This window comes from Solanum tuberosum, unplaced genomic scaffold (genome assembly GCF_000226075.1).
Source record: "Solanum tuberosum cultivar DM 1-3 516 R44 unplaced genomic scaffold, SolTub_3.0 scf00421, whole genome shotgun sequence".
NCBI lineage: Eukaryota > Viridiplantae > Streptophyta > Magnoliopsida > Solanales > Solanaceae > Solanum > Solanum tuberosum.
In genome coordinates this window covers 334,064-349,072 of record NW_006239343.1, presented here as the reverse complement: position 1 = coordinate 349,072, position 15,009 = coordinate 334,064, and the positions used below count along the sequence as shown (strand labels likewise).

Genomic DNA, 15,009 nt, shown 5'->3' with positions numbered 1-15,009 from the left:
AGTGTTATTTAATTTAATTGAATGTTTAAGAAAGAAAATCAAAGAACTTTCGTCAATTTATTTTCATGCAAAAATACAGAGAAATATCAAAAAATAATATTATTGTTTGAAAAATTTTATGTTCGTTCGCGAATGTTTAATTTTTTTAATTAACAGGCATACGTCTATTTTTTTAAAATAAGAAATTGCAATTGAAGAACATAAATAAAAACAAATCATAAAAATTAGTATAAGTGTTTAAATGGTACAGAAAAAATGGAGTTTAAGGGTTAAAATGGAACAAGGCTAAGTTGGAGTGTCAAAATGAAAAATGAGGGCAAGTTTGAGGGGCTGTATATGTGTTTGGCCAAAAAAAATCCTAAGATTATTTTTAAATCGAGAAATTTTCGAGGATCAGTAATTTACGGTTCGTTTGTGCAAGAGTTTGAATGTGTAATGTGTGTATAATTTACATATCACGTGTTGCATTTTGATTAATAGACCAAAACTTTGAGCTAGTCCTTTTATTTTCTAGCATTAAGCTTATTTTATTTGTTATAATATGATGGTTGGGCATGATTTAGTGCGTTTTAAGTACCATCAAATGTTATGTTAGAGTAACAGGTAATCATTTATTTAACCACTCTTTTTTTAGAGGTAAGAATGTAAATATAAAATATCTCCTGAGACTCAAGATTTATTTATTGAAATCATTAATGATCATGTTCACTCAATCGATATGATACTTTTTCCGTCTCATATTAATTGTTCACTTTTCTCTTTACGCGTTTTTAGAAATCATAAATAAGACCTATTGTCGCTGCTACAACAAGTTGAGTTAGTTAGATGTAGGCTACTAGACTTTGAGGTGAAATTTCCACAATATTTGCTTTGTATTTTCAATTATAAGAAAATAAGTGTTTTTGCATTTTCATTCTTTGCTATCGTAACTTTTGGGTGTTTGATTCTATCAAATTTTATCGATTGTGATATTTATTGGATAACGTTTAAAAAATCAAAAATTAACCAAATCGTACCAAAACCAAAGAGAACCGAGATGACTAAAACAGTTTCGAAAAGTCTAATGTTGGTTATACATCATAAAGTAACCAAAAAAATTGTTAACATTACTAAAATATCTTATCCCAAAATATTTGTCAATTTACAAAATCAAGATGGAACAAATTACCTTTTTTAAGTAGTAAAAAAAATCATCCTTAAAATTAATTCCTTTTTAGAGAAAACAATATTAATTACTTTGGAAGGAGTTTAAAAAGGATAAACTAGTGAAAATCCTACTAATTCAACTTCTTAAAGAGCTTGAGAGGAAAACATGACAACTAATATGTGACAGAGGGAGTAATTTTATCGCGAAAATTCACACTCGCTCTCATTAAGGGCGGAAAAATTCCATCATCCCACCATACCCACTTTATGAAGAAACTAGGAACAATTACATATAAATGTTGAAGAAACCATTACACATACATTTTCTTCATCTACTAATGTATAGAAATACTACTTGAAGTTTGAATGAATTTTCAAAGAATTTTGTTCAACTCAATGAAATTACAAGATTTCCATCTCTACAATTGCTGATTACAGAAAACAAACTATCCCTTTTCTACCTTCTTTTTTTTCCTGTTCATATAGTATCATTATAGATCTTTTCCCCCTCTTCACAATTCCTTATCTAAGTTTTGATACAAAAGAAAGAAAAAAATCACTTATATTACAAATCTATCTGTACAAACTTGGTAACTTGGCTGTAGCTGTGTACTGTGGCAACTCGACAAACACTCCGGAGACTAGGACCTTCTTGTTGGCGCTTTAAATCCGAATTGGTAAGCCAAAATTCTGGAAAGTCCTGATCTCCCCTCGGTGGCTTGCAGTTACAATGACCAAACCCCAGCAGAACTTTGTTTGAGTTAAGCCATTGGAGAAGTCGATACTAGCATCTGTACTCACTCGAGGACTACGATATTTAGAAGCTAAGAGAAGTTTTTCCTCGGGCCATGTTGCTGAGATTCTATCAAAAAAGTAGTTGTTTGTGGCACTAGATATGGTTCCATGAAGAGGACTGTTACCACAGCCAGAAGTCAATGGCGAGCACTCGTTGTCAATCTCTTCAACAGGTGAAGGTGGATGGTTAGCAGTGGAGACTTCGTCAAGACCATCATGACCACTTTGTTCCCCGGAAGATGAAGTATGATATCTCCAAGTATCCAACATACCAGGCCAAGGAATGGCCACTGAAACATCTTGAGAATGAAAATGCTCATAAGACTGTGTAACAGTAACACCTTTATTTCTGCTTGGTCGAGAGTGACTTTCGTGTTTCCAGATATAGACATGTGAATCCTCACTAGCACAGACCACATATCTACCATCCGCTGTCATAGATGCTGAGATTTGCCTACTCGTATTGCGGAAACCTATCAAAGTTGGAGCTAACTCAATGAATAGGAAGAGTACATGAAACAAAAACTGAAAATTGCACACAATAGTAATACATGACAATTCCTAAATAGCTAAAAATTCCAAGGCACACAACAAGTCTATGCAGTGAACAGTGGAAAAGACTATTAGCAGCACAAAATAACAATCCAATATATTCATACTATGATTGTACCTGTGGTCAATGAAGTGGGACGAGAACCACGAGGTCCAGGTTCGAATCCCAATGGAGGTAAAAAAACACTAGGTGATTCTTCTCAAACCTAAACCCTTGTGAGCAGAGTTACCAAAGATAGTGGAAGTAGCAGGTACCAGGTGGAGCAGTCGAGGTGTGCACAAGTTGGTCCGAATACCACAACTTCTAAATTAGCTTGTTTTCTTAGTTGTGCCAACTCAAAGCAGGAAAAAAGAAACCTCACCTTTATTCATCTTTCTCTATGCAGTTTAAAGGAGCATGTTGGCACTCAATGAGTAAATGACTAAAAGGGTGTACACTGTACAGTGCAATAGACCACGAGAAAAGGACTAGACTACTAAGCTATGGTGAACTGTAACAGAATAAGCACTTCTTTTTCAGAAAGAGAAGAAGAAAGAATGAAGAGAACTGAATGCAAAACCTTATCCAAAATATCTAAAAAGAAAAGGGTACTGAATTCTCAAGGATCTCAATGAATTATTAAGATGCCAATTATTAAAGATCTATTCATCATTGAGAACATCCCATATATGCTTCTCTCTTTCACATTCACTGATTATTTGAACAACAATAAATGCAATGATGTGCCCAAACAATATCAGTAATGTGTAGTTTTGAAAAGTTAACTCAAGTCCCATCAGAAGTGGTGAAAGAAGTGAATATAGTCATGTGCTACTCCTGTGAAATATTTAAAACACTACTTTAGTCACTCGCTACTCGTGTTTACAACTGCATATTCTGCACAAGTGTATGACCAAGCGATCAATGAAACTGGTATAACACTAGAATACGAATCCTAGCTGAGATTTAAAAAAACAGATGATTTTTTCTCCATTTGCATGGACATACTTAACTCAACACTTGTCTATAGGAGTATGTTGGTAAATTATTTGTCTTTTTTTGGTAGACAAGAAGATGTTAATACATCAGATGGGATGTTAGATTTCCTCAGTTTCCTACAGTGATGTAAAAGAACTGATTTGCATGAAACTTGGCAGAAACTTCGTGCTTCTGTTTATAAAATGTTACCATTCTCAGAAAGACGATCTGTTGAGAGGCCAACAGCCACTATAAACCAAAAGCTGGTGGCTTCATTTATCAGTAGAATCCCAGGGCAGGCCAATTACTTAAAGAAAGAAACTCTTCTCTTGTAACCATGGTGTCCGGGCCAGCTTACACGCACCTCAACTAATTCCATGGGGTACTTGTTGAAGTGTGTGACCATCTTAGAGAACACACTTTTATTAGATAATTATATTCTCAACACTTGCTACCTCTCACCAACACAGGTACCAGGAACTTTGTCAAAGGAACTCATTTCAAAGTGGCTCACAACATAAAAATTGTGTCCATCTTTATCCAGGAAAAAAAAGGAATCAGTGAAATCAAATTCTGGAAAAAGACAAACAACTCCAGCTTAGGTTTATCATATTCTAGAGGTCAAGTCGACCAAATTTGAAGCTTTAATTAGTTCTGACAAAGCAATATCAATGCTACCTACAAGCTTCATATGTTTATATAGCAGTTAATATACCTTTGAACTTGTGAAAAAGATCAGCATCATCAACAACCCGAATTCTTGAGTCTGCAGATGTTATAAGCACTTGTGACATACTTCCTGGCACAAACTGTTCATTAAGAAATATAAGTTACTAATTAACTCACAAGGTAAGGACACAAATTTACTTGGATTGCTTCATCCATTACAAATGTTGCCCTACAGCTACTTCCTATTTTGGATTGTCCCAAAGTTAACTTTTTCCTTTACTTTTCAATATCTCTGTATGCAATATGTATGTGAGATTCAGTTCTATACTCACGAAGTCCAAATTCTTAGAACATGTAATCTTATCTCAAATATATTGACCAAATTATATTTAAATATGACATAACTTCAACTTTACATCAATAACTGAGACAAGTAAAATTGGATTATGAATTGAATAGCATGATAAAGGGTTTTAGCGATGAATGATCACTTTTTGCCGTCTCACTTTTCCCGCTCTCTGGGGAAGAATTTAGCTCCTAATCTACACCACTAGAAAGTGCAAACACCTATTTGTCTGCGTACCCTACTTCCTATTTTTTACTCATTATTTAATATTTTTGTTCTTTTATTTAGCTTGAAAAAAACCTTGACAAATTATTTACTTTGCCTATGAGAATGTAACAGCAGTAAACAGTTAAAAGTTAGTTAAGAATATGCACATACATAACACATGCACAGTATCTCTTTTTTTTTTATGAAGTCACATGCACAGTATCTCGTTAATACAACAGAAGTACTTCGTGTCTTGGAACAACTGCATCTGGGACAATAAAGGAGGCATATCTGACCTAGCACAGATAAGCTCCAACATCAGCAATCAGTCAAAATTACTGTACCTGGAAACCAGTAATTTTCCTTTGGTGAGTCCTCTTCTTCTTATTCTGCAGATTGATTTGAGCTTTTTGCTGCAATTTGTTATCTGAAAGAGAGAAGCATAAATTATCAACATGTGCAGGTACATAACTTTCCTCTACAGAAGGGAATAAGAGAGACAGGAAAGGCACAATAAATCAAACCTAATATGTTGTACAAATGACAGCTCCCCTTGTATGACCCAACAAGTGCCCCCTTGAAAAAGAAGAAACAAAAACGCATTAGAAACTTAACTGTGAAATATGCAGATCAAGGACATTTGTTTTTCACCTCTCAATAGGAATGGCACAACATCAAAGCGAGCTCTATATTTAGCAGACTCTCACCTGACCATCTGGTGTGTAGCAAGCAGCAGTGACCATCTCATGCAGATCATTCCAATCAACAACTTGCCGCTCAGGAATGCTCCATATGCGAACCTTAGCATCTAGGGAGCCACTGATGAAGTATCTATCATCAACAGGGTTAAACTGGATGCAGGTTACTGAATCAAGGCAAGGAAATCAAGAAAACATTGTGATCAGCCAATTAGTGAACAAGCTCTTATCTATGTATTCATCTATCATCAACTAATGCACACAAGGGTGTGGCCTAGTGGTCAATGAAGTGAGTTGCTAATCATGAGGTCTCAGGTTCAAATCTCAAATCTCACTGAAGGCAAAAACATGAGGTGATTTCTTCCCATTTATCCAAGTTGGTGGATAGAGTTATCCGATATTTGTGTTGGTGGGAGGTAGTAGGTACCCCCATGGAATTAGTCGAGGTGCACACAAGCTGGCCCGAACACAACGCTTATAAAAATTTATTCATCTATTAACATACTAATTTGAGGCCATACACTACATAGCTCTTCCTGTCCACAGAATCTTACTACCGAAGAAACATTAAACTCTAAAACTGGCCTGGGAAGTAGAGGTGAAGGTGAACATATAAGAGTTAAGGTACACATACCATAGTCACTGTGTGAGAAGATCTTCAAACAAGTTTTGCTAGACAAATCCCAAAGCCGCACTGTTTTGTCCATTGATGATGAGAGCAATTGCTGGTAAAGGAAAGTGGGACGAAGACAAATGTTAACGAGATGTAGAAAAGATCATCACAAAAGTAGTGCTCACTTGTTTAATAGGGGTAGGGGTAAGGTTTGGGTACACTCTATCCTCCCCAGATCCCACTTGTGGGATTACACTGGATACGTTGTTGTTGCTTAATATAGGAACTTATTGCGCATCCAGACACAAATTTTTGAAGATAGAGGAGAATTTCTCAGGGGTTACCATTCATCAGTGTTTTTTTCTGAAAATTTAATGAAATTTTATAAGAGATAATCACCCAGCAAGTGCAATGATACAACCCAAGTAATATGTATCTTAGTATACTAGCTGCATGTAAAAAGAACAAAGGAAATTAACCATATCCTATCTACTTCCTGTACATTTTCATGGTTACATCAAAAGGTGAAAAGAGCTAAACATCTATGCTTTAAGGTACAATTTTTTTTCCCTTTCGCCTTCAAGAAATCCATAATTTCTTTCCTTCTACACAATCCACCATGTAGCCACCAGAATAGTGATCCACAACTTTTTGATGCTTTTTGTAGTCCTCTTCTATTCCAACAATGTAGTAGATCTCAGGAGATTCTGTCATGCATCATTTGACTTCAAGCAAATTCAAAAACATGTAGCATTATCTAGTTTGTGATTCTACAGATGAATAATTATTCGCATCTGCATAATCTTCTTTGATCACTTCTTTGAAGTCTGTTAGGTCAAGAAAGCCTCTCTAGCCATGAGCCATGAAAAACACTTTGTAAGGTACTTTGTTACTCCATATTTCCATAGCCATACTTATTTTTGCTGTCTACTTTGAGACAATAAACTCAATTTACCCAGACTTAACTGAGAAATCGCCATCCTTACTTTTTCTTTCATCCTCCATTTCTTAATCATTCCACCTTCTAAGGGATACTCCAGTAATCTTTTACTGTGGTATTGTGATCATTTACTACACTGAAAATGGTAGGGAACTGATCTTTGAGGGGTATATGTCCTCACCAACTTTCTTTCTTGATGAAGGTCCTAACCATCTTTCTTTCCAAAATAAAGTTTTCTAGTATCACCTTTTTTTTTATATAAATGCGTTCTGAGAACATATTCCATAAGTTTCTGATATATTTTGAATTCCCAACTCCATACAAGTGATTTGGTGTTACTGTGATCCAACAATTTTTCATCTTGTTCTTCTCTATATTCACCTGCCTCCACAGTGCCTCCTCCTTATTGCAAAATCTCCATAGTCACATCATCAGGAGATAGTTGTGGTGTGCTCATTAGATTTACAACTCCCAAGTCACCTACTTTCTTACTAGGTTACCACTCATCAGTATTTTGCAAAGATCAGCCGAAATTTGTGTGAGATTATTATCTGATGTAACAGGTATTATCCAGCATCTAGGACCATAAAACTGTATCCTGAAAATATACTAGAAACCAAGAATGACATACAAGCTGGTGGTTGTAACAACTTAAATCTGCCAGATTATAATGAACAATCCAACTAAAAGCTGCATCAATCCTTTTTTTTTTTTTTTGATGACAAGGGAACCCGCAGCCGCTACCCTTTGGGTGCGCACAGGGTAAAACCCCTGCTCCTATGCAATAGCTCGCAAACCACATAGGAGAGGTAACCCACTCTAGGCAAGCCCGGTGCGACGAGCTCGACCCAGAAGGCAAACCCCTTGCTTTCGCTGGCAAGGGGTTTCGAACTTGAGACCTCCAACATGAAAGTCTCAATCCTAGGCAACAGAGAAGAACAAGACTGCAGAAGCATGAAAGAGTCATTTGAAATTAAAACTCTGCTATCATCAGCCTATTTTCTGTGACTTGTAGGGCATTTGTTCCAGCAATAACACACAAAACAATAAGTAGGGGGAACTGGCACAGTGTTAAAAAGGACAACCAGACTGTTGGTTTACTAAGCTCAATTAGTTTAGAATCTTTAGTATGTTATTTTATTATTTTACTAGAAACAATTTTATTGGAAAAACTCTAGTGTACAAGTAGTACACAAAAAAGTAGAGAGCCTACACAAAATATGGTTTTCTACAAATGACACCAATACATTATCTTCAGCATCTATAAGGAACTGTGATAGAGTGGTACCAATGTCAGACTCGGCATCCTCTCATGTTACAAAAGATTATATCTTTCATCAATTCATTTCCTCGCTGTGTACTTACACATAAAAGTAACTCTATGATATCATACTCCCATAAACCGTGAAAGTGCCACTTCACCTACCTCAGCAAACTGGGCTCACCATAACAACCAAATCTATTATTTAGTGTAAAACTCATCCATTGAATTCTCCAGCAACTTAAGAGACATTAGCAAGTAGTTTGCAACACTGAAAGTCTTAGTCAATTAACCTTGAGGTGGCAAAGTTTCCATTAATAAATAACAGTCTGAGAACTAACAAAAAAAATCATCTTTGTTGCATTTGAACAAAAGAACAAATGACTAGTGCTAATATCACATATTAAAAATTCACTCACAGGGTTCTTCTAAGTTTGTTACTAGATATTCAAAGAAACAGAAAGCATCGTGTACTCTAATTCATTCTATTTTATTCAGGCCAAAATTATTATTCTATACTAAATTTAAGAAGGATAAATATTAAGCTCAAGCAATTAGATATTAAGATAAAAATTACGAAAATTCCAGCTAACCTGAGACTTGGACCACGAGAGGTCAAGCACATCATCCAAATGGCCCTCAAATGAACAGATGGGCTTTTCTGAAAGAGCAAAAACTGTCTCAGGCACCAAAATATGGTCAAAGCCCATTGATTTTTGACTAACAGATGACCTTCCTCTTCGTTTCTTCTCCAAGTGGACATCAAAATTTGGTGACATAGTAGTTGGCTCGGGAGAAGCATTTGCCGAAAGCAATAGATTCAAATTCCCATCTTCTGGTTTATCCAGCAATAGATCACCCTTTCTCTCTGATGATGTAACCTCCCTAACATGTATGACGCGGTCCTCACCGGCACTAGCAAGATATTTTCCATCCAAACTAAATTGTATGGTCCAAATAGACCCAGTGTGTGCCTGAATCTCTAGGCTCTTATAAAGAGCTGTAAGTTCTTTGCTGGACTTACCATACTGCCTCACCCTAACTCTTTCAGGTCCATGAGGGGAAGCATCCTGACTATCATCTGTGGCAGAGCTTGACCTTCGACCACCCTTTTCAGAAGACGTATCCCTCTCATCACTACTCCGACGTTCCTTATGACCTGTCACCGAGCTAGCCACATTTCTAATGCTCTTCAGCCAGCTTCCCCTCTTTTTATTCTTAGGACCAGTCCCACCAATCCCGTTTGTATTACAATCCAAATTATTATTATTCCCATCTTCCACATTCTGTCTTCTCATCAATTCCTGAACAATTGGTGAAGTTCCAACACACACATCAAATTCTTCGATAGTCAACTGCTTTCCTGTACTGACTTCCTTAAGCTTGTTCCACATCCCATCCTCCCTCACTTCATTAACCACAAATTCCTTTCCATTATCGAGATTCTTTATTGTGCACGCACTCTCCTCAATTTCAACATCTCTATTTGATTCTGAATCATCCTCAACCTCACCATTCTCCACTACCGGCATCAAATTACAGCTCTCATTGTCCCTGGAAACAGCTCCAATCGTCAATGCAGATCCATTGTCCTCATGTAATTGATCATCACCGCGACTTTGACCTGAGTTTCCATCATTATTTACAACTATACATTCACCACCATTGGCTACATTGACAGATACTGATGACGAGGAAATAGAATTAACACAAAGAATATCACTACTTTTATGAACTGAAGAACTATTGCAATTGGAATCGCCATTCAATTTTGATGGAACGCTCCCAGAAACACTACACTTAGCACTACTAGCTTGGGAACTACTACAATTAGGTATACCTTCAGCACTAACAGCTTGACACTTCAAATGAACTGATGAAACCGATCTGCCAGCACCACGGCTGAGACCCATTTGACGAAAAAGCCGGAGTCGGCGTTCTTCAATAGAGGAAGGTTCAGAGATCCACACATCATAGTTATTCGAAACTCCCATTGCATAATTGGGGAAACCCCAATTTGAAATACAATCTCTACCTTCCTCTCCTTCGTCTTCAGAAGGCGAAGAAGAAGAGGAACACGAAGTGTTTGCAGAAGAAAGCAAACGATCAAGAGAATCGTGAAAGCACTCGTTCTTGCCTTCTCCTTCTCTTGCTTTGCTCATTCTTCTCCTCCAAGTGGAGGCATTCCCATGAAAATGCCACCAAAATCACCTCACCTGCCCCCCTCCAAATATACTAAGATCCACCTCACAACTCAGCTCAATGTAGCTTTAAATGTTCAAATCTTCAACACCCATTTCATCAAATTGACTAAAAGTGATCAGTAAAGAGTAAAAACGAAAATGGTAGTTTGTGGGTGTGTGGGAAAATTCCCCCAAATCACCTCAACCCCCTCCAAGAATACTGAGATCCAGCTCACAACTCAGTTCGACAGTAACTTTAATGGCCAAATCTTGCACACCCACTTCGTCAAATGGACTAATACATATCTCTGTGTGACTGAAAGTGACCAATAAAGAGTGAAAACGAAAATGGGAGTTTGTGAGTATGTTAACAATATCAGTTGGGGAGATGGGTTAGCTTTGGGAACTCAGATCCAATGATGGGTTTTAGAGAGAGAAAGAGAGTACACTGTGTGTGTGAGAGAGAGAGAAAAGGGTAACAAGCCCAATGAAGAGGGTGAAGAAGAACAAAGCAAAAAACAAAAAATGCTCCATTGAAATGGGAAGATGGGGTGAATCAAGTTGAAAAATCTATGAAAATCTATGACTTTTAAGTCAATAATTATTAGAGTACTACTACTCTTTTTTTTTTTATTCATGTGCGATACTTGTATTGAAATTCAATTAACATTAGTTTCACGCTAAATAATTCATTTCTCATATAAGAGTGCTTTCAATTGTAAATTTTTTAACTGAAATTTTGATCAAGAATAAAAAAAAAATCGTCTATTTGACCATGTTAAATTTTTGGTCAAGTCAATGGTAAAGTACTATGTGTGTTTGGTCAAAAATATGCTTGAAAAATAAATTATACTTTTCAAATAGTGTTTAGGGAATCTAATAGTGTCTTGATCAAATCTTTGAGTATTTAAGATTGATGATAATCATGTACAAAATGAAAATTTCATTCTCAATTCTACGAGAATTTTTATGAAAGCCTTTCATTTGCTTCTCTTCGAAGGAAGTTTGATTTTCCCATAATGTATCCTAATTCTTCTTCCAATGATCGATTAATGTTTAAATGTGAGTTGAAGTTGTGATATGAAGTTAAATTAAAATAGTTGTAGAGGAAAATGACTTACGTTTAAAAGTGAGGGGAAATTATTTTCTTGTTTTTGATAGAAATATTTTTGAACAATCAAATATAAGAATAATACTTGTAATTAGCACTTATTCTTTGCATCGAACACACTTGTTAGGTTGTGTTTGGTGTAGCGGAAAATAGTCTAACATTTGTAACTCTTTTTCCTTTAGAAAATAGTTTTTGATTTTTTCATATTGATCTTAAAAAAAATGATTTTTTTATTTCGGGAAAAGACGCTCTTTAAATATATAAAAGAAATGTAAATTTTATAGTGGAGTTATAAGGAAAATAAGTATCACAAGTAGCATTTTGAATTTATTATCTCATTCCGACCCCTGGGTCCCCCCCTACTTGCCCGCCCACCCCTAACCATTAACCCCACTACCCACCCTACCTCCACCCCATCCACATAGGCTCTCAAGTAAGAAATAATAAAAATGTATACAATCTAACTCGATCAATACATCATTCAAAAATATTAAAAGACATCAATTAACTTTGTATTCGTTACCAATATTTTAAAGTATGAATTTAAGATTACATATCAATAAGACAATAACTAATTAGGTGCATCATTCACAACTAAAAACTACATGATACTTAAAGGTTTTATAACAATAATAATATATTCAGTCTAATTTTATCAATAAATTTTAAAAAGAGTAAAGTGTACATCAACTTTACTTCTATAGTCATCAAATAAAAAACCTATTTTCATACACCGCCAAATTAGTTGGGCTTTGAAGATTGAAAACAGGATATGGGAAAGAAAACCAAATTTCAACCTTACCACATGTTGGCCTGCAGCCCATCACTGTGAGAAATTTTGATTGTGACATGAGCTCCCTATAACTTTATTTCGTTTTAATTTGTTTGTCTGTCGTATTTTAATTGATACTGAATTTAAGAAAGTAAATAATTTTTTTTAAATTTTTTTATTATCTTAAGTTAAAGATATGTCAAATGTATCAAAATATTTCTTAATCTTATAGTCATATATATATTATTTGAAAAATTGAAATAACGAATTGCAAAAAAAGAGAACAAACATTTTTTTTCGTATAAACTAGAAAGAAAAATGGGGCAAACAAATTAAAAGGAAAGAAATGTATAAACTTGTGTTCTTTATACAATTTAGTAGTGACAAATTTTCATGTTCATTAATTCACCTCAACTTAGATTTGGCTTTGGCTGATTAGTATTTAGTTGTTTAACATATTCATAAAATAAGTGTTGCACAAATACAAATACAAAAATGAATATGTGGTCATATGTCTTTTCGGTGGGAATAAGTTATTTCAAAATAAATCATTCCATCATATATATATGGAATAATATATTCCATCACTAAGATATAAACAATGTAATAAATAATTCAAGAATTATCTAATACCTTCAATAAAATACAGGATAAAATAATCTTGCATTTTATTTCGCGATTATTATACAACTTACACCAAACGACTCTCAAAAGTGCAAGTAGCATGCATGGAAGATAAATTAAGAGAAAGTTGTTTGAAATGATTTAATCATATTATGTGTAGACATGCAATTTGTGAAACGGTGAGGAATGAAGGTATTAAAATGGGACGAATAAACTTAAAATCACATGTAATGAAATTTTCTAGAAAGTCATATATACAAATTCTTAGAATCAATGCAAACTTAAGTAAAAGATGATACGTTAGGAAGAAAAAAAAAGGATATCTCTATATATGCACTTTTATTTTATTTGGCATGATAATGAACAAATTATTGAAGGATAGATCAAATTAATTAGGCTAAACAATCCATTTTCATAATTCAGGGGGGGAAATCAAAATCAACCATTATTTCTAGAAAGTTTAACATCATGTTGTTTAAGAGATTTCAAAATGTTCATAATACAATATTGAAAATGAATGGATGAACAAAATCATTCTTGGACTACTAAATTGAAGTCATATCTACTAAATTCATTTATTTTTTTAGATTTGACTGCAAAATATAATTCTCATGTTGATTATGAACCACTGGAAATTAACACATCAAAAGACACAATATTCTTTTCTCAACAAATTCTGGCTTTTTGTCTAATTAGTGGACATTCTAGTCTACAAAATATATTGTGTTGATAGCAGGGCGTATCTAGTGTGATGTAAATAGTCTATTTTAATGTAAATATTAATAATTATATCTACGGTATAATTTGTGACCAATAAATCAGATAAAAACAATTTTATAGTTGTCTAACTAGTGTGCACATCTTTACTAGTATGATTTCTTAATATATATATTTTTTGTCATTTCTTTTTGGGTAACTTACATAAATTTTACTAGTTTAGGAGCTAGTTAGTTAGATTCATATTAGTTTGCTATATTAAGAATTTTACCAGATTTTGGACTTCGGATAAATATATCTAACGCGTCTAGATATGTGTGTGTCTAATTAGGTAATTTTTCCTTTCTTTTTTGGGTAAAACAATTCGATTCATGGTCTTTGAGGACCCGATTCTGCTCATTTTTATCTAAATTAACTTTTAAAAAAGTGGTTTTTTATAAAAAATAATAATTTATTAAGTTTGATGCACTAACAAACGAAAAAAAATATATGCACAATTAGATTACTTGTTAGGTAATTACAATAAATCTCTTGGTTAATATTCATTGAATAATAGTTAAAGTTATTGAGTCGGGTTCATCCATGAGGGGTGTTAATGCCCATTCACCCATTAACATGTGCCTATAACATATAAATACACAAATAATATAGGTGTTAGAGAATAAGTACGATTTTCCCGCCATAATATGATCATTGTTCGAGTTTGCGAAGAGATTTTTTTTTAATCTTCTAGAGAATATCTAAGTTATGTGGATGAGAAAGAAAATTCATCTGTTTCGTAAGAATTTCTGACAATCAAGAACTCATGTCGTAATTGTTGTCAATTTCACTTTTGCATGGAAAACCCCATAAATCTCCTAATTAGTATTTTCGGTCAAATACTACAACATTATTTGGTAGTCTGATGATAAAAATGATAATTAACCAAACTATATATCACATGTTAAAAGTTGTTGAGGATAAAATCTATATATACATTCAATGTATATAACTTAAATCCTTTTAAAAATTATTAATACTAATATCATTGTCATGAACATAATAATTTCCAAGGTGAAATGTATTTGTAAAGAGAATCTATCCATTAAGTTTTTCTCCAAATATAAGTGAATGGAAGTAAAAAGGAAGATGAGTTGTTTATTTTTGGCTAAATTTCATTAAGCAATGAGATCAATAAGAAATTAATTAGGTGCTTAGTTATCATTTAATATTTAATGAAATGAAAGCTTATCTTCAATATCCATTACTTGCTAGTTTAAACAATAAGTTTACAAAAAGGTGAAGTTTTTAATAAGATGATACAAACTTATGTATATATACATACATACACAAATATACATGTATTGTATACAATGACGATAAATTTCACGTTAAGAAAATAATTAAGTCAAGGAATAGTGTAACAAGTTGTTATTTA

General features: G+C 34.1%; 1 protein-coding gene across 1 annotated transcript; it reads right to left on the bottom strand.

Moving 5' to 3' along the window:
* Positions 1-1,439: 1,439 nt before the first annotated feature.
* On the bottom strand, positions 1,440-10,945 carry LOC102593966 (WD repeat-containing protein 44-like). Its single transcript, XM_006362886.2, has 7 exons — positions 8,779-10,945; positions 6,006-6,096; positions 5,381-5,538; positions 5,198-5,249; positions 5,018-5,100; positions 4,167-4,260; positions 1,440-2,414 (listed from the first exon to the last, which is right to left on the bottom strand). Exons 1-7 carry the CDS (start codon positions 10,345-10,347, stop codon positions 1,810-1,812), a joined length of 2,652 nt encoding a protein of 883 aa, XP_006362948.1. The 5' UTR covers positions 10,348-10,945; the 3' UTR covers positions 1,440-1,809.
* Between the last annotated feature and the right edge of the window lie 4,064 nt (positions 10,946-15,009).